The sequence below is a fragment of the Pyrus communis genome, chromosome 10 (genome assembly GCF_041283825.1).
Source record: "Pyrus communis isolate YQ-2024b chromosome 10, ASM4128382v1, whole genome shotgun sequence".
Taxonomy (NCBI): domain Eukaryota; kingdom Viridiplantae; phylum Streptophyta; class Magnoliopsida; order Rosales; family Rosaceae; genus Pyrus; species Pyrus communis.
This window is the reverse complement of record NC_142574.1, coordinates 32983034-33001214: the sequence shown is the minus strand read 5'-3', so window position 1 is coordinate 33001214 and position 18181 is coordinate 32983034. Positions and strand designations below refer to the sequence as shown.

General features: G+C 35.4%; 1 protein-coding gene across 2 annotated transcripts; it reads right to left on the bottom strand.

Moving 5' to 3' along the window:
* Window positions 1-6755: 6755 nt before the first annotated feature.
* On the bottom strand, window positions 6756-13590 carry LOC137728866 (putative LRR receptor-like serine/threonine-protein kinase At1g53440). 2 transcript variants are annotated; one of them, XM_088677590.1, is made up of 26 exons: window positions 13401-13590; window positions 13101-13251; window positions 12910-12981; window positions 12636-12707; window positions 12415-12486; window positions 12233-12304; window positions 12052-12123; window positions 11832-11903; window positions 11611-11685; window positions 11441-11515; window positions 11268-11339; window positions 10888-10965; window positions 10728-10802; window positions 10148-10213; window positions 9976-10044; window positions 9799-9858; window positions 9561-9608; window positions 9430-9482; window positions 8981-9348; window positions 8691-8889; window positions 8465-8599; window positions 8208-8338; window positions 7989-8133; window positions 7568-7808; window positions 7339-7489; window positions 6756-7220 (listed from the first exon to the last, which is right to left on the bottom strand). In XM_088677590.1, the coding sequence occupies exons 1-26, from the start codon at window positions 13531-13533 to the stop codon at window positions 6927-6929; spliced, it is 3051 nt and encodes a 1016-aa protein (XP_088533716.1). In that variant the 5' UTR covers window positions 13534-13590; the 3' UTR covers window positions 6756-6926. The 2 variants fall into 2 exon arrangements, with proteins under 2 accessions (XP_088533716.1, XP_088533715.1); XM_088677589.1 differs by having other exon boundaries at window positions 7929-8133; window positions 13401-13589.
* Window positions 13591-18181: the final 4591 nt, after the last annotated feature.

The following is an 18181-nucleotide window of genomic DNA, read 5'->3' as shown; positions in this document are numbered from 1 at the left end:
ATCAGGGTCTTGGCGGTGTTGGTGGAATCAAGGATTGAAATGGGGATGAAATCGATGCCGTATCGGGAAGCATGGTGGATGAAAGAGGTGTGATATCCCATCCCTAAAATTATTATTTTATTTTATTCTTGACGTATTTCGAAGATTTGATTGGAACTAGTTCTTTATTTCTCCAAATTTAAGAAAATCGAAGTGAGGGGTACTTTAGTCATTTCTAATTTTCTCAACCTTTTCGGTCAACTCTTGAATTGGTTAGGTAGAGTTCGATTCCATGAGCGCGTAGGCGTAAACAGATCTTATTTCCGAGTCGGAACGGAGAAGTTAGAGTCGTTGAAGTTGGTGGCATTTTGGTAATTTTACCAAAATGCTATAATTGGAGTGAAACCTCCTGAAAAGGGGAGAGGTTTCAGAAAATGGAAAGGGGGAGCTGCCTAACCGTTTTAGGGAGAATTGGACCCATAAACCCACCAAACTTGACCCGCTTGTATCTTCTTCATTCGAGCTCCGTTTTGGGTGATCTTGGTGTCCATGGAAAGCTCTTGACGAGCCCTACATCTTTGTAATGTTAGATTTGCCCATTTCTTTTCCATCTTTGCAGTTCGAGGTCGCAAAGCCCACAACTTTTCCGGCGATTTTATCATTTTTCCGACGATTCCGGCAATGATTTCCTTCGAGTGAGGTATGAAACTTCATATACTCTTCAAAATCTTAAAGTGGGTATGCTTAGTTTGTCCTTTCCTATTCATTTTAGAGTTGGGTGTTTTGAACCGTAGAAATCCGGTTTTCTCCGGTGAAATTGGACGGTTCCGGTTAGAATTTATCGTCGGCCTAGTTGTGAAAAGTGTTTCCCTTGTTGATCTCTAGCTACCACGTAAATTTGAGCTCATCTAGTTAATGTTGAAAATTCGGTGTTTCTAAACCCTCCATCTTGACTACCACCGCGTGTGGCGGTGCGTGGGATCGTTCACAAGTGTTTTCTAGGTTCCAAATACCTTCTAGTGACCCTGTGAACCTATGTCTAGCTTGGTTTCCAAAGATTCATTTGTTTGGTGTGGTGATCAATTTGGACCGCCACTTGTTTGTGTGATTGACGACAATCCGACCGTTGGATCATAATGAAACTTTAGTATGTTATTCTCAAAGCATAATGTGGACTTTGGGAAGTTATGGATCATAAATCTAATTTGCGGATCGTTGTGGACCCCATCGTTGACCGAGAGTTGAATTATGGTTAACATGTCTCAGAACGTTCTAAATAATAAAATTAGTACTATGGGAGACTTAAGTGAAGTCTAGTGGGCCTACATTGGTTAGAGAGTGACTTGAACATATGTGATATGGTTATTACCTTGATTTCTTATATTGGTATCATTTGTGAATTTGACTTGGTCTTACAATGTGATTCTATTGAAATGTGATTATATATATATATATATATATATATATATATATATATATTTAGCCATAGACCTATGTTTATTAAACATGATTTGGCTTGTGTACTGATGATGATCGTGATATGTGATTTGACGTGCATATTTGAAAGGTGGTTGATTTACATAGATGGTATGATATGATGAAATGTGAGTGACTTTAATATATGTGAATATCAAATAGTTTTATAATCATTTTTCCTATAAATTGTTAATTTTTCATATTTAGCCAATGATATAGTTATATGACGTGGGATTTGACGTGCATATTGGAAATATGGTTTGTTTTCTATAAGTGGCTTGATTTGATGCGGTGAGGGCTAGTGGTGGACCCTTAACCCATTGCCATGGGGTTTGTTGCTTTGAAACATATGTCAATGCTCGTTTCATTATTTCATTCCTTGTTTCGTTGAGCCTTTATAACTTGAGTAACTTGATTTATGTGTTGTTTCATAGATTGTTGGTTATGCAATGTACTTCGCGATTCCGTTGAGTGATGGTCAGGAATCGTATCCTAGTTTGGATTCCGTTGAGTGATGGTCCGGAATCCTTCCTACTTCACTCCGCGATTCCGTTGAGTGATGGTCAGGAATCGTATCTTGGTTTGGGTTCCGTTGAGTGATGGTCTGGAATCCCTCTTACTTTGGATCCCATTGAGTGATGGTCCGCGATTGTATCCACCTTAGTTCATTGAGTTTAGTTTGAGATGGTTGCAAAGGTGTAGGCTTTGGATGAACTGTGTCGCCCTAATTCTACTTTCATTGTGTGTATGTGAATATGGGTGTGAGATGTTATGGTTGTTTGAAATGAACTTTTGGATGTCTGGGTGACTCCCTCAGAGTTTTCAAAAGTTTGGTATTGATTTCTTATAAAAGATTTATATTCAAGGTTTATAAATTGTGATTGATGGCTGGTTTTATTATTGTATCACATGCTTATTTTATTGTCCCTCACCCGAGCCTCTCAGCTTATCTGAGTGCCTGATTTGCCAGTGCACCAATTCCATAATATTGGCATTGACTTTACATATGACATGTCTGGGTAGATTATGAGAAACCACTTAATATTTTGGTTCCGTTGAGTGGTCTGGAACCCAATGTTGTTGGAATCCGTTGAGTGGTCCGGAATCTTTGCTCTTGTTCATTCCGTAAGGTGATCTTAGAATCCTAAATTCGAGTAGATGGGAATTACCCACAATAGATATTGTGAAAATAAATTAGAATTACCATGTTATTATTCATAACCCAAGTTGGGAATTATGAAGAGTTCTTTAATTAAATTCGTGAAATGATATGTTATCTCACTGATTGATTCACATAATTAAATATTAATATTGTGCTTCGTGATTCCTTGATATGTTACAAGCTATGTATTGAGATATAATGTTGGAAGTATAGTGATTGGCATGATGAAGTGTAATGTGATTTGACTTGCGTATTGGAAATGGTTGTGACATGTGATTGAAATGCATATTGAATTGCTTGGGAGATGTGAGGTTTAGTAATTGAACGATAACCCATTATGATGTGGATTTGTGCTCGATATTGCTTCGTTTCGTTGAGTTTTCATGAATTGGGTAACTTGAATCATGTCTTGTTCCTTCGAGCCGTTGTTATGCTTCTTGGACTTCCGTTCAATTCGGTTGGGTGGTCTGGAACTGAGTTCTGTTTGGATTTCGTTGAGTGATGGTCCGGAATCCCCTTTGGTGCCTTGGTCCGTTGGGTGGTCCAAAATCCCCTTTTTCCAAAGATGTAGTCTTCAACCGAATTGTGTTGCTCTAGCCTTGTATTTCGACATGTTGCATGTGTTATTGATGATGTGATGGTTAACATTATTGATTGATGTGATTATGGAATGACGTTGGATATGAGTGTAGTTATCATGAGTATTTTAGTTGATTAATATTTCTAGATAATAATGTGTACTTTGTTAATTCTTAATTATGTTACACACTATAAAATGCGATTTTATGTGGGAAACGTGATGAATTATGTAATGGATGAAGTGGAAATGTTAATCGTCATGTGGGATTGTTATGTCGGATATCATTGTTATTGTTATGATTAGACTTGTTGATAAATGTGGCTAGAGAATGGTATTGTGCTTCGTTGGTTCTTTGAAAGGATATATGTTGTGAATTGCGGTATCATGTCGCGACATAATGACCTATATATTGATGGAGGGGAAATCATGATTTTCAGGTGGGTTTGTTATGTAACCCTGAGTCTAATAATTTCATGCTTGTCAAGTTTTATTGATTGATTGAGAAATGTTATACCTTTCGACTTAATCAGACTGTGTTATATGTCAATTATTGAGCATGACGAACTATGAATGGCTTGATCCCTGTTTAGGGTACGTAGGCAGTCTAATAGGGAGGTTAGATGCAGCCATAATGCATACGAAAAATAACTATGCGATTCGATTATTGAGTTATGCTTGCCCATATCCCGGAGGTGGGGTATGATAGATACGGATTTTGGTGACGTCACGTGTCAATTCTGGACGTATGTCGGGATTGAGGCGTGACAAGAGGACTGGATGAAGGTCTGCTCTTTTTTGGGTGTGAAGGCGTACCCGATGTTGTGGCACCCGTACCCACCCTCCCAGTTATATAAATCCCCCTAATTTCCATCCCATAATATTCATCATCAGTAATTAATCCAAAGATTAGAACTTTAATTACTAAATGGAGAGGAAACAAGGAAAAGGGAAAAACTAGGCGGCGCCGAAGAAGGATTAAAGCGATGTCGGAGGTCACGGCGATCGAGCATTGATGAGATTCGGTCCGCAGTTTATTCCTGGGAAAGGGAGTCGGACTGCATGTGGATTTAAGTTGGGGGACGATTAGGGAGAGTGTGGTGTGGTCTGACAAAACGACAGCATAGTGCACGAGGCTGTGGGAGTAGTCTGACAAATCGAGCTCACCAACGATTTAGCCATGGTTTACGTGCGTATAGGGAGTTGGGTGTGTTCAATGTGGGCTACGGTTTACCCGCGCAGGGGGTTAGCCATGGTTTACCTGCAAAGGAAATGAGGAACTGTGGTGCGGGTTACAGAGGAAAGAAGGGAGGGATGATGGGTGGGGGTTGCAGAGCAATGGAATGTACGGGTTGTTGGGGAGGTAGAAGACGGGTAGGTTAGTTATTTTATTTTATTTTATTTTTTTTTTTCACGTGACATCCAATCATTGTCCACATAAGCATTACATCATCAATTAACGGGAGACTTAACAGCTAAACTAACGGATATATGAAACTGTCCTAAAATTAACACTTTAGGTATGGCTCTGAGACGAAAAAAACTTTATGTACCAAATATTGAAAACCACGAAATTTGAAGGTAGTAATCTGATATTTACCCTAAAATAAAATTAGATAAACTCAAGGGACAGACGTGGTCAAGGGGCAAACAAGGATGGATCATCGATCGTGCATGTGAAGACAGAGAGTAGTGAGATTCTCTCCCCTACAATTTTTGTCGCTTTTTCTTTTCTCCTCTAGCACTTTTTATTTTTTTTAATAAAAAAGTTAATACAAAATGTTGACGAAACTTAATCGTGACCATTCAAATAGGAGATGGAGAAAAAAGAAAAGGGGAAGAATTCTACTCTTTGAAAGCATGTTGGCAATTAAGTTTTTACTTTAAAATAAATTGACAACATACGTAACAGGACTCATTCATAAACTCATGCAAAGTCCATTCATTCATAATTTGAAATTCACTCACTCAAATGATTGCCTCCAATTATTTATTTATTTCAACTCACTTTTATATCAACAAAAACTATATATAGTTATGGATGACCAACCTGATGGATAAAATACAAATGCTTGTTATGTGGGTATGGTCATGGTTTGGAATTTTAATTTGCATCATGTCAATATTTTTTGGCAATTTACTAAGATGATCTTTTTTTTTTGTTAAGCGATAGATTTGTTAGATTAAGTGTTAGATCAGAGAGTTGATGAGATTTGAATTCACGCCATGATGCAAAAGCAACACTCCTCTTACCAGTGTGGTTGAGGGTCACTTGTTAAAATGATCAAAAAAATAAATTTGGATTGTCTAACTGATTGGACACTCTTATAAATCCATCGCTTAAAGGATTTAATATTGAAGGATAACCCATTTTCCAAATTGCGAGAGTAAAATTAGGGGTGGGCACTAGAAATTGAAAACCAAAATCAAAACACGAACCAAATTGAATCAGACCGAACGATTTAGTTTTGTAGTCTTGAAACGGTTTCAGTTTGAAACCGGATCTCACTATAAGAAAACGATTGGATTTTGGTTTTGACTTTTAAAATTTTCAACCATGAGGCTGCAGTACATTTCAATTTTTTTCCATCTCTCTCCTTCTCCTCACATTACCAAACTTGTAAGTCAAACAACATTGTACCTCGGTCACTACATAAGTCAAATCAAGCAACCAAAACCTTAAAAATATATATATATATATATATTGTCAACAGTTAAGTGAGTTCTGAGGGACTCAAAAAAAAACAAAAGAAGGTGTGTTCTGAGGGGAAAAGCAGGTGGGCAGCCTTGAATCCGAGTCAAAAGGGCTAGAAGAGTGTGTAATTTTTATTATGACACTGGTCCTCCTCTAAAGTATACAATTAATAAGGAAGAATAACATAAAATAATATTAATCATACTGAAGAGCTGAAAAATTGGTGTCACATTAACCTAGTTCATCACCTCTTCATCGGTCCCTAAGCTCAAAGCCGAGGGCCCAATTTCCTTTAGGAACGGATCATCTAAAGGCTCCACTTAAAAAGGAAATCTTAGGGCTGTATCCAATAAAGTGAAGCAACTGCTGTTTCTAATCCGACCCATCAAATATTGTGAAAAAGCAAAACAAAATGAGATGGATCTGAAAACTGGTCGCCTAATGTGTAACAAGTTAGATCTTTAATGGTTTCTGCAAAAGCGTGACAAGCGTGACGAGTTCGATCAATAATGATAGATTTTTCATTATACTTGAAATACGAAATAGTACATTACATATTACTTTACAATTGAAGAATAGTTGAAAAATAAAAATTTTCTTCTGTTTATATAAGGGTAATGTTAGAGAGGTTAAATTTGTAAATCAAATAATGTGGTATATGATGATTAAATGATTGCTTAAGTGTTGATTAATATGCATATTTTTTATTTGTTACATTTCATTTGGTTGGCAAATTTAGTTTAAAATTTTGATCTTCCTAGCATTATCCTTTTTATAATGATACGTAATGTACCACTCGATGTTCCGAACACAATAAAAAAATTCTCACAATTAACATGATATACAATGATACAAAAAAGAAAAAATTTCAAACCAAAACCAAAACCTCAATGTTGTGATATAACATTTTGCTGGAAAAAGGGTTCACAAAGTTTATAAGGATACGAAAGAAACCACAAAAAAGATTAAACCACACCAGTAGCGGTAGCAATTCAAGAACGCCTAATGCTAATCATATGAACTTTTTCAATCTAGAACTACTTTCCGGGATCATTAGACGAAGTTGATGCTGCTGAAGTCTTCCCCGAAGAGGTGGAAGCAGCAACATTGCCATCGCCGGTGAGCTTGGCGGGTGGAAAAACCTCGCCAAGGGTTTTTTCGCCAACCAGAACACTCACAACTTCAGACATTGTAGGTCTGACACTAGGAGCTAGAGTGGTGCAATGGACTGCTAATTTCATAATGATGAGGGCTTCTTTTTCATCATATTTATTAGACAAATTTTTATCAACCAAGCTCGTCAAATTTCCTTTGGCAAGTGCTTGATATGCCTGCACATATGCAGGATGGGTTGTTAGCATCAGGCTTGAATGCATATTCACACCTAAAAATGCATAATCAAATATAGAGAAGAAAACACTAAAGCACAACCCTGTCACTCTTGCTTACCCTATCTAAAAGAACCTGAGTTTCCTCGCTTGATTTGCTCAATATGTTTCTCTTCCCACTAACAATTTCAAGTATGACCACCCCAAAGCTATAAACATCCGATTTGCTCGTTAAAACATTTGTTTGGAAATACTCTGGCGCCATGTAGCCTCTGTAGTAAGCATAAGCATTTAGTTTTACATAGACTTAAATTTGCCTCATAAAACTAATGAGTTGCTAGTTTACTTACTGCGAAACTTCTCTTGTGATGACCTTAACTTTCTCTTCGTTGGTATAAAAACTTGCAAATCCAAAGTCTGATAACTTAGCCTCAAAATTTTCATTAAGAAGAATATTAGCGGATTTTATATTCGTATGAAGGATCTTTACTCTCGGATGCTCGTGTAGATGATCCAAACCCTTTGCTATTCCCAAGCAAATTTTAACCCTTGTATTCCAATCAAGCTTGACTGTGCTAGAAGTGCTCGAGTCTGCAGTTGCATACACTTCAATACGTTATATGTTGTATTCGTCTTTCATGATAGTTTTTAAACCATTATATGCATCAAAACATCACAGTACAAGTAAACAAGAAGTAGAAAATGCATTACCAAATAAGATGTCGGCAAGGGATTCCATATACTCGTAAACAAGAAGTTGGAGGTCTTTACCAATATAAACATCCAAGAGTTCAAGGATATTGTTGTGTTGTAATGAACTTATGGTGCCAATTTCCTTGTTCAGGCCTTCGATTTTTTCGTTAAATTGAGCGGGATTTAGTTTCTTCACGGCCACAATGTAACCTTGCAGTTTTGCCTTCATCCACACAAAATTATAGAATAAAACAAAATTACAAAAATTATAAAATGTATACAAGTATAGAAGTTTACCTTATAAACTGTTCCAAAACGACCAAGTTTCGTGTTGTCACTAAAATTTTCAGTAGCTTTTATTAATTCTTTGACTGTGACAAGTTTGTCTTTAAGCTCGTCATCTTTTTTTTCTTGACCTATTTTGATTTCTGTACAAAGAAAAAAATGCATCAAGAACATATATACAACTTTAATTCTTTTTGTTTTGGTGTATCAAAGAAGGCATACAGAGTGCAGTATATAATTGTAGCTTAGCATGCAGCTTATTGACTTACTGGGCTCCTCTTTGATTGACAGCCAGCCCATCCTCCAAGCGAAAGCCAATAAGAGCAGCAGAGCAGCAATGAAGGATGCAATCGTAATCAATGCAATGCGTAGACGTTTATATTTATCGGGACTAATATCGAACTCTGAAATTAGTGGGAAGAGAGCAATAATACATGAGTGTTCATTTGAACAAAATAAATTAAAAAGGAATCAATTCACGAAATAAAATATTACCAGGATTCACAGAAATAGCTGATATTAGAGGTCCATTAAAATTAGGCTGGTAAGCAATAGACCCCTTTCCAGGCCAGTACAAGTGGATCTCTAACAGATCACTATCATGTACAACCTCAGCTGAATGACTTACACTTATTGGTTTTTCTCCAATTCCCTCCTTGTCTCTAATGTCGAAATAATTTAGTGTCCTGTTACCCTGCCACAAAATTTACCTAAAATGAGATGATGCAATAAATAAAAGTAGAATGATGTGATTGTTACCATGACCATAAAAAAATAACTGTTACCTGAATATATACATCAAATGCGCGTTTCCTTAGACTAGTATAGTCTGCAACATCAGTGTATATAATTTCATGGAAATGAAGCGTCACATTATATGTGCCTTTACGTAGACAAAAAGCATAATACTTGAGGGATACCGGGGACAGACGAGCTTTTTCATACAACGGTGCTTCAGTAATGGAAACTCCACGTGTTGTGCTCTTGATGAAATCACTAGTATTACTTTTTAGTACACCAATGTCTCCGGAAAGGCTGTAAGCCCAGTTTTTCTTTGGGCTTGTGTAAGAGAGGGATGTGTCATTATCTTGATCATATATATTCCCAAGAACAGTTGTCTCTTCACCACCACAATTAATAAACAAGGAATGGTCTGCAGGAAAAATTAACATATAATATATCCTGCAGCATTTAGTTTGTTTTCAGGATGCCGATTTCTGAAGAATAAACTTACACTTTGGTTTGTTTCGAGGACAGTATGTGTTTTTCATTCCAAATGTATCCATCCTAAAAGTAGTTACCAATATGTTATACAAGGTTCTGATGATCGAGTCTCTTACTAATACAAAAGGGAAAAAAACATACATATCTGGTAAAGAGGTTGAGGAGTTGGGGCAGCAGGCAAACAAGTTCCTGAAAAGAAAAAAAAAGTTAAGGCCATGAAACAAAAAAATTTCATAATTGATATTGTCTTCAACTTAAGCGACATGCTACAATAGTTGTGGTGTGGTTTAAACAAAAGGGCTTGATGCAATTAGTAGTGGAAGTGGAACCATTCAATTTCGTCAACAGAAACATTAAAGAAGAAGGAACATATCCTCACAGTTGTAGGTTGCTTGGAACTGCAGAGTCTACTGCTGAAAAATTGTTGAACGAAAGATCCCTAAAAAATAACATAGCATGCATCAATCTCATTAATTAATTTGTACATATGAGCAAAAAATTAAAGCTGTTGCAAATGAAAGTCCTTCCAACTTCAGTTCAGAATATGAAGACATACATCCTAGTTTGGGAGGCCCGAAATATCCAACGTGGGATTGGCCCGTTAAGCATATTTCCAGAAAAAGACCTGAATATAATTAAGCGTATATATTATATTAACGCATGTAATGAACAAGACTTAGATCTGTAGTTGATCTAAATTCTTCCAGTTAAGAATGTTATTCCTTTACATGTAAATCATATCTGATTTCATATAATGAGGGAGGCCACCGGTTAAATAATTGAAGCTCAAGTCTCTGCAAGACAAAACACAGAGGATTAACAGTTAAAGGAGTTTTGATCTACAATGATATTAAGAACATACTCAATTATGGTTCCATGTAATTTGGCTATATATTGTGAAATAAAAAATACAACATAGAAAGATATATCAGACGATGCTTAATTAATTATCTAATGACGCAGTTGAAAGTTTGTTGGAGAGCGCTTTGAGAATAGCTAAAAGTACTTTTTAATAATTAAATGCAATTACGATTGCCACAAAAAGTAATAAATGATTTTGGGTCCTAAAAGTGTGTTTTGGAAAAACCAGTGCACATCATATACTTTTTCAGAAAACACTTGTAAGTGCTTTTGCAAGAAATCACTTGAATTTTTAAAAATAAAAAAATTGAAACGTTTTTAATGAAAACACTTATAGCATAAGCGATTATGATTATAAAACAAGCCGTAAAACTGAATCAATTTTCTTTCCAGCCAAATTAACAGGACAACTCCAAAAGCAAAATTACAAAAGTGAAGTGAAATTACAGGTATCTTAGAGATGTCATTTCTTCACCAATGTATTTGGGGATTGGGCCGGTGATTGAGCAGTTCCTCAGTGTTCTGTAGAAAACGAACGTGAAGAACGAAAAATGAAGCCTTTGGGCACAAACTGGGCTAGAAGCAATTATTACAACAAGGCACTCACAGAGAAAAGAAATTAGCACTGTTGGCGATCTTTTGTGGTAATGGGAAACTATGATTCGTTGCCAGGTCGCTTATCAACCTGTAGAGGAATAAATATATACACATTTTCAACCTCTAATAATATATATATATATATATATGTAATACAAGAGAAATTAAATTTGTAAACAAAATTTTGTAAATAAAATGACATGGAAGCTCATTATTGGATATTACTTAAACATTGATAAACGTGCTCATATCTATTGGTAACACATTATTTAGTTTGCAAATTTTGTCTACAAATGTAACCTCCCTAGCATTAACCTATATATATATACACACACACACACATATATTATAGAACCAGCAAAGTGAAAGAAAGACGAAGATGTCTTATACAGATACTGAAGGTTTTGCAAGCTGAATATTTCTTCAGTCACCCGTCCTTCGAAATTGTTTCCCATGAGCACCCTGCACGCCGTGTAAAAAAATTGTCTTTTTAAGAAACCTTAATGGTAAGCGGGAGAGGATAATATTGCTACCTGCTGAGTGTAAAGCTAAAAATTACTTACAGGTAATAGATATTAGTCCACTTGGCTATGGTTTCAACTGGTAAGGGACCAGAAATGTAATTCCCAGCTATTGAACTGTATGCATTCACCAGTCACCATCATATTCTCTTAATTATTTAATTAATGTGTGGCAAACCTCAAATTAATCATTGACAGGAGTGAACACTTACAACTTTTTCAGGCTTGTGAGGTTGCCAAAAGAAGTATTTGGAAATTTCTCACTCAAATAATTGGCCGACACAAGGCTGCAACAATGAAAGAGACACTCCTATGTTAATTACTTTTGCATATTAACTCTTGATTGTTATCTATTTTATTTAGTTTTTAAGCGACGAGTTTGGTGTTTTTTTTTTTTTTTTTTTTTTTTTTTTGTGTTGTCATTTAAACTTACAAGGTTGTGAGTGATTTCAACTTTCCGAGGCTTTCTGGAAGAGGACCAGAGAGCTGATTCTCAGACAGATCCCTGTGGGAAAAAAAATGACAAAAGACTTCTTAGAATTAAGGTTTTAGAAGATTAATTATATATATATATATATTTTATCTAAACATGCATACGAATAAAATCACAAGTCTATAAGTATAATTAAATGTGGTGTAAGCAAAGAACAAACATAGTTGTAAGAAGCGAAAGATCTCCAAAACCCTCAGGAATTGTGCCTGATAGCATATTAAACTGCAGATATCTGCAAAAGCCGGTGAAAGTAAAGCATGCATGAAATGAATTAATCCATCACAAATTAAAATCTGAGGTGGAGGAGATTAAGAAAAGAAATAATTAATTAATGTACCCACAATTCAGTAAGCTTCGTCAGTGAACCAAAATTTCGTGGTATACCTCCGCTAAGCAAGTTGTATTGCAGATATCTATATATATAGAGCGTGAAAATGACTTGATAAGAATTTTAACAAAAGAAATTAATGGAAATTAATCAAGATGACTCTCCACAATTAAATTGGCGACATCAAGCCCTTACAAATATCGAAGAGAAACCAAGCCCCCTAAGCTTGCTGGTATTGGACCATTGAGTTGATTTTGCGATAGATCCCTTGATACAGAGAACCCCAATTCAGATTCTAATTTTCACAAGTACATATTGATTAACAATGAATTTTCATGTAAAACTATCCATATATTCATAATCATGCAAATTCTAGTGTGTGCGTGTAATTAACCATCTAGTATATATTTACTTACAAGGTTCCGAGATACATCAAATTCCCCAATGTATCAGGTATGCTGCCATGAAGTTTGTTGCTGGATAGAATGCTTTTGATATGATATTTGAAAGAAAGAAAAAAAAAATTAATTAGGTTGAACTTATGATTTCTTTACACTCTTGCTTGGTGAATATTTTTGTGAAGGTTAGTTCTTTTTACACCCCAAAGTTGTCACTGGAGTCTGCAACATAACATAAACAACTGAAATTACATTAAAGATTGGTGGGCAGAGAAAGAGTCGGATTACGTACAGTCTCCGTAGATTACTAAGATAACCCACACCTTCATGAATAGTTCCAGTTAAATCTAAGTTGCTTATTTCACTGCCACACAAAATGAGTGCACAAAAAAAAGGGTTAATACCGTTCTATACATAATTTAAACAAGATTTTGATGATTTATTTGACCTAATGCGTATTTGTGAATACTGTTTCATACATACATTTCAGAGATGCGGCATAGATTAGTTGCGTTATTGCAATCACAATTGAATGTAAAACCATAAGCTGAGACTCCATCGACGCACATTGTGTTTGTAATGGCTGGTTGTTGCTTGAACTCTAAGTCTCTCATAATGGCTCGGAGAGCAGACACTGCCAATATTTCGGTAAGTAATTAATAAATACGATGATCAGGCCTCTTAGCTGAAATTAATTAATTAGTTAAACATGTGTTTGAAGGCGATTTAATCAGAAAGTTAGCTGATGATTAAAACAGATGGAGTGATATTGGTAATGAATACCTTCATCTACCGGCAGTCGAGGCACGTCGGCTCTACAGTGGAATTTGGATTGAGGCCAGCGTCCAAGTTGCCAAAGTAGAATATGGTAAAAAACAAGCTTTGTAAGCTGCAGTCTAAGAGAAGGCTTACTCATTTCTATTGCTAGGTCGTGACTCGTTGTAGAAGATAATTTGCTCCATCAATGTCGATTACCTATATATATTACGAAATCACCCGTGGAAATGAGACCCATCTATATTATAAAGGTGGTCAACATCGCAATCGGTAATGTGGTCATCAATATAAAATATGTACTTGCGAACAATTTCATTACAAAAATGATACTCTTATCATATTTTTTCTATCGTAATTGTATCACCTCTATAATATAAATGAGACTCACATATGTTTATGGATCTTACCTTTATTGAAAAAATGATAAAACTGTGGTAAATATAGCCACACTCATTTCATTATTTTTCAGAAACATTTTTGCCCACTACCGCTAGTTTTGATGGATGCTCACCTCTCCCCCCACCAACTAATCAGGATTAAATTTAATATTAAAATACTTTTGAAAAGAGTTAAAAATAAATAAATTAAACATAATAAAAATTTCCAACAGGACTCCTCCTCTTCCTCTCTTTTCGACCCAATAACCACCACCCCGGCAACGGCTACAAACACCCACGCCCCGAGGCCACCACCCTCCATTCCTCCATATTTTACTTCAAATCGTCCGGGCCATGGACGCCAAGTCCACCTCCGAACCCTCCATTCCTCCATATTTTACTTCAAATCGTCCGGGCCATGGACGCCAAGTCCACCTCCGAACCCTCCATTCCTTAATTACGGTGATACTGATGTCGTTTTGTGGTGTTCCCAATTGGGTTTCTCGAATATTTCTTCTCTTTTGATGATATTAAGCATTTGAAGAAATGGGTTTACTTGTGATGATTTTATCCATGTTTTCAGTACTTGACTTATTTACTTATAATTTATAAATTACAGGGCTGGGTTTGTGATTGTCTTGTATTATATAATTTGTATTTTGTCTGTTGGCTAATTAGTTATGTATGGAACGCAGTAATCGCACAATTTTTGGCACGGCATCGTTTCGTCTTCCCGGAGTCTCTCACACTTTTTTATTATTTTCTGCAAATTCGCAATTGGAATCAATATTGTAATTTGGATCTTCTGTATGGACATAAGTTTCTGGATGCAATAACACTTCACCACTTTTTCAACCAAAAAAAAGAAAAGAAAAGAATAACACTTCACCACTTTAGGATTTTTGATTTGTGATGTTTGCCCAATAACAGAGAAGGGGAAAAAAACGAGAGAGGAAAGAGATGGGAGGAGGGAGGAAGAAGGGGATGAGACGCTTGAAAATCTGAGATACAAATGTTAGGATTGCGTTGTTGAGTTAACACTTATCTTTAAGGTGTGTACAAAGGCAGCACTAGTGTTTTAAAATTCATCATTTAACATTTAACATTAAGGTGTGTGATGAACATTTATCCTTAATGGAATGCAGTAAAAAAAGATAAATGGTTTCCAACTGAAATTCAAAAGAGATGTTAAAAAGTCTATATCAGCAATAACGTTAAAAAAAGACAGTACTAGTGTTTCTCAACTGAAATTCCAATTCATATGTGGCATGACATAAAATGATAACAGAGAGAGTTGCTGACAGCTGCTTCAAATCTATTTTTAGTGGGTAATAAATGTTTTTTACAATTTTTGTTAGGGAATTGTTCTTGACACTCCAAAATTCTCAATCTACACTCCAAACTTTCTATATTTAGAAAGAAAAATACATTTGTGAGGAGTGTAGAATGAGATTTTGGAGTGTCAATAACACTTCCCTTTTTGTTATTACCTTTTGTTTTAGAAATACTAATTACAACTAATATGTAATTAATAATAGTTTAAATCTGACGTATCGAGTGAAGAACAAAATTTACAAAAAGATTAATGTGCCACATAAGTGATGAATGGTTTAGGTGTATGGTGAATCAAGAGGAAGGTTCTATTAAAAAATAGTGAGCATACGCTATAGTTATGATGATGAGCAAAAATGCTCCAAAAAAGTGATTAAATTACATAGACGCTAATGTGGATTTTATAAAATAGAACTAAAAAAGGGAAAGGAAAAAAAAACTGAAGAAAAAACCTGTAAAGGTGCAAACAAGAGGTCAAAACCTGCATGGGAGAGATACCTCCATTTGTTTCCTGCTTATCGACCTTCACTCTTGTCAAGTCTTTGCTCTATCATCCTTGGATAGAACCTTCCTCTTGATTTAGTTTCAAATCCCTGCTATGGTTTATTTGTCCATATTTAATTTGTTCTCTGGTTCTGCTGCTAATAAGTTTTGAATAAGATAACCCCCAACTATTACACCAAAATTTCATGGCTCTTGTAGCATGGCAATTGTGTTTAAATCAAAATAGATAGATTTTGTTACTGCAATTAATGACAGATTTTTCAATGAGCTGGGAATATAGGGTAGTACACCACATATCACTATACAAGTGGATGAACACTTGAAAACTAAATTTTTCTCCATTCATACAATGACATGGTGTACATACCACTCCAGCCACACTAATTTCAAACAAAAACCAAAACCTCAATAACATAAACCCCAAGTTTTCTTCTTCACGAATAAGGAAGATTGTTTATAACATGAATACCTCCCATCGTCTCATCCAATCGATTCTCTCATATCTATCTATGTTCGTCGGGATTGCCTATATCATCTCCCGCCCTAGCTAGGATTCGATTGATTATCACCATTTTTCACAGACTAGATCCAGGGTTCCCTTGCCAGTCAGCATCCACGTTCGTGCTATATATGTTGAACCCACCAAAACTAGAATTAGAGCGACGCCCCACCAAGCCTTCCGAGGCCGTCGCGGTTTAAGCATCATTATTTTTAATCAACTACGCTTGTTTTAGATTTATGACGTGGAAAAGGTGTTATTGAACTTGAACAATGGCGCATTTTATGCATCATAAAGCATATTTTGTATGGCACCCTCATTTATGTTATTAATGACGCAATATGTAGTAGTGTCTCCATTTCTTCTCTTCAAACTTTTCTCTAGTTTTATTCATACACGTTACTGTAGTTATCAGGCTACTTAGAAATATTGGTTAAGTACTTTATGTTCTTGCTCTCAAATTTTCAATATTTTATTTTCATTGCTTGTTATGTTTTTCTCATTCCCCTCCCTCATACACTAAATAACTCACGTCATCATCACTGCCCTTGTCGATGTGCTCTGCTAAATCCAGCTCGTTTCACACCTTCTGTGAGGCTGTGAGAAACAAATGAATCGTTGTCTAGAATGAGTATTTGGATTATTTTGGTGGTCCGTGTATATGGCCGATTATGATTTTCCATCTGAGGTTACTTCTAATTAAAAAGGGTATATATATTCGTTTTGATTTAGATTTGATGAATATACACACACACACATATATATACATATATGATGAACTATACAGTAGATTGTTATATATAAAACATAGAAGCCAAATTATGGAATATGAAATTATTGCCTGATTAGTTTGACAGAACAAAAGAATAAAAAAATCTAGTACATTACTATCACAGATTCACAATGTAAAGTGATTGTGGGGTTGTTTGTAGAGATTAAGATGGTTGTTTAGAAGTCCAAAATAGCCACCAAATTTTGTGAAGAGATCTAAACACAAAACATTAGGTATTCGAGAAAAATAATACCCCAAGATAGTTTATTATTATACACATTTTAATTCATTAATTTTATTTAACTTCTTCTAATTAGTGTACCTAAACGTCCGTATCATAATATATTTTACTAAATTAGTGTACCGAAATGTCCGTACCTAAATATATTGTAATACCTAAATACATTGTAGTGAATTAGTGGCACATAAGAAAATATGCAAAAATATGAGCGTACCAAAAATTCCGTACCTAAATATATGATGCTAAACTAGTGTACCGAAACGTATGTACCTAAATATGTTATACTAAATTTGTCATATCCCAATCCGGCTCCTCCGTAGCACAATATTGTCTGCTTTGAGCTTACCATTCCCTCACGGATTTGTTTCTGGGAACTCAGACGAGAACTTCCCAGTGGGTCACCCATCATAGGATTGCTCTCACCCTCGTAGGATTGCTCTCACCCGAACTCGCTTAACTTCAGAGTTCCGATGGAATCCAAATCCAGTGAGTTCCCAAAATGCCTTGTGCTATAGGGAGGGGAGCATATACATATAAGGTACATCACCCCCTATCCGTTGGTCGATGTGGGATCTTACAAAGCTAGTGTACCGAAATGTCCGTACCTAAATATATTATACTAAACTAGTGTACTGAAATATTCATACCTAAATATATTACAATGAATTAGTGGCGCATAAGACATATGCAAAAATATAAGCGTACCGAAAAATCTCTACGAAAATATTTTCTTATATAAGATACTTACCATAATGAGAAATAAAATTTATAATATAATCTTAAAATTTTATTTATGAACACCATAAAATTATAAATTAAAAAAAAGACATTAAATACATACACCGGCATTAAATAGAGTCTAGGGACTAAAATCAATTTTTAATTTTGTATAAAACATTTTTCTAAACTTCATCTTATTTAATAATTAAAAGCTAGTTTTCTTAAAAAAATGAGGAGGAGAAAATTAGAAGCATGAGTGTTTGGGGAAGGGAGAAATAAATCACAGTTAATGATAGAGGAGAGTGAATCAAATTCATAAATAAAAGAGAGTTAATTGTGAAT

Excerpts from the sequence above, each read along its gene's own strand:
- LOC137728866 (XM_088677589.1), bottom strand. The coding sequence starts at position 13,533 with ATGAGTAAGCCTTCTCTTAGACTGCAGCTTACAAAGCTTGTTTTTTAC. Across the intron at positions 12,708-12,909 it reads CTTAGTAATCTACGGAGACT|CATTCTATCCAGCAACAAAC; the intron begins GTACGTAATCCG and ends TCATATCAAAAG. Across the intron at positions 7,490-7,567 it reads ATCACAAGAGAAGTTTCGCA|AGGCTACATGGCGCCAGAGT; the intron begins GTAAGTAAACTA and ends TGCTTACTACAG.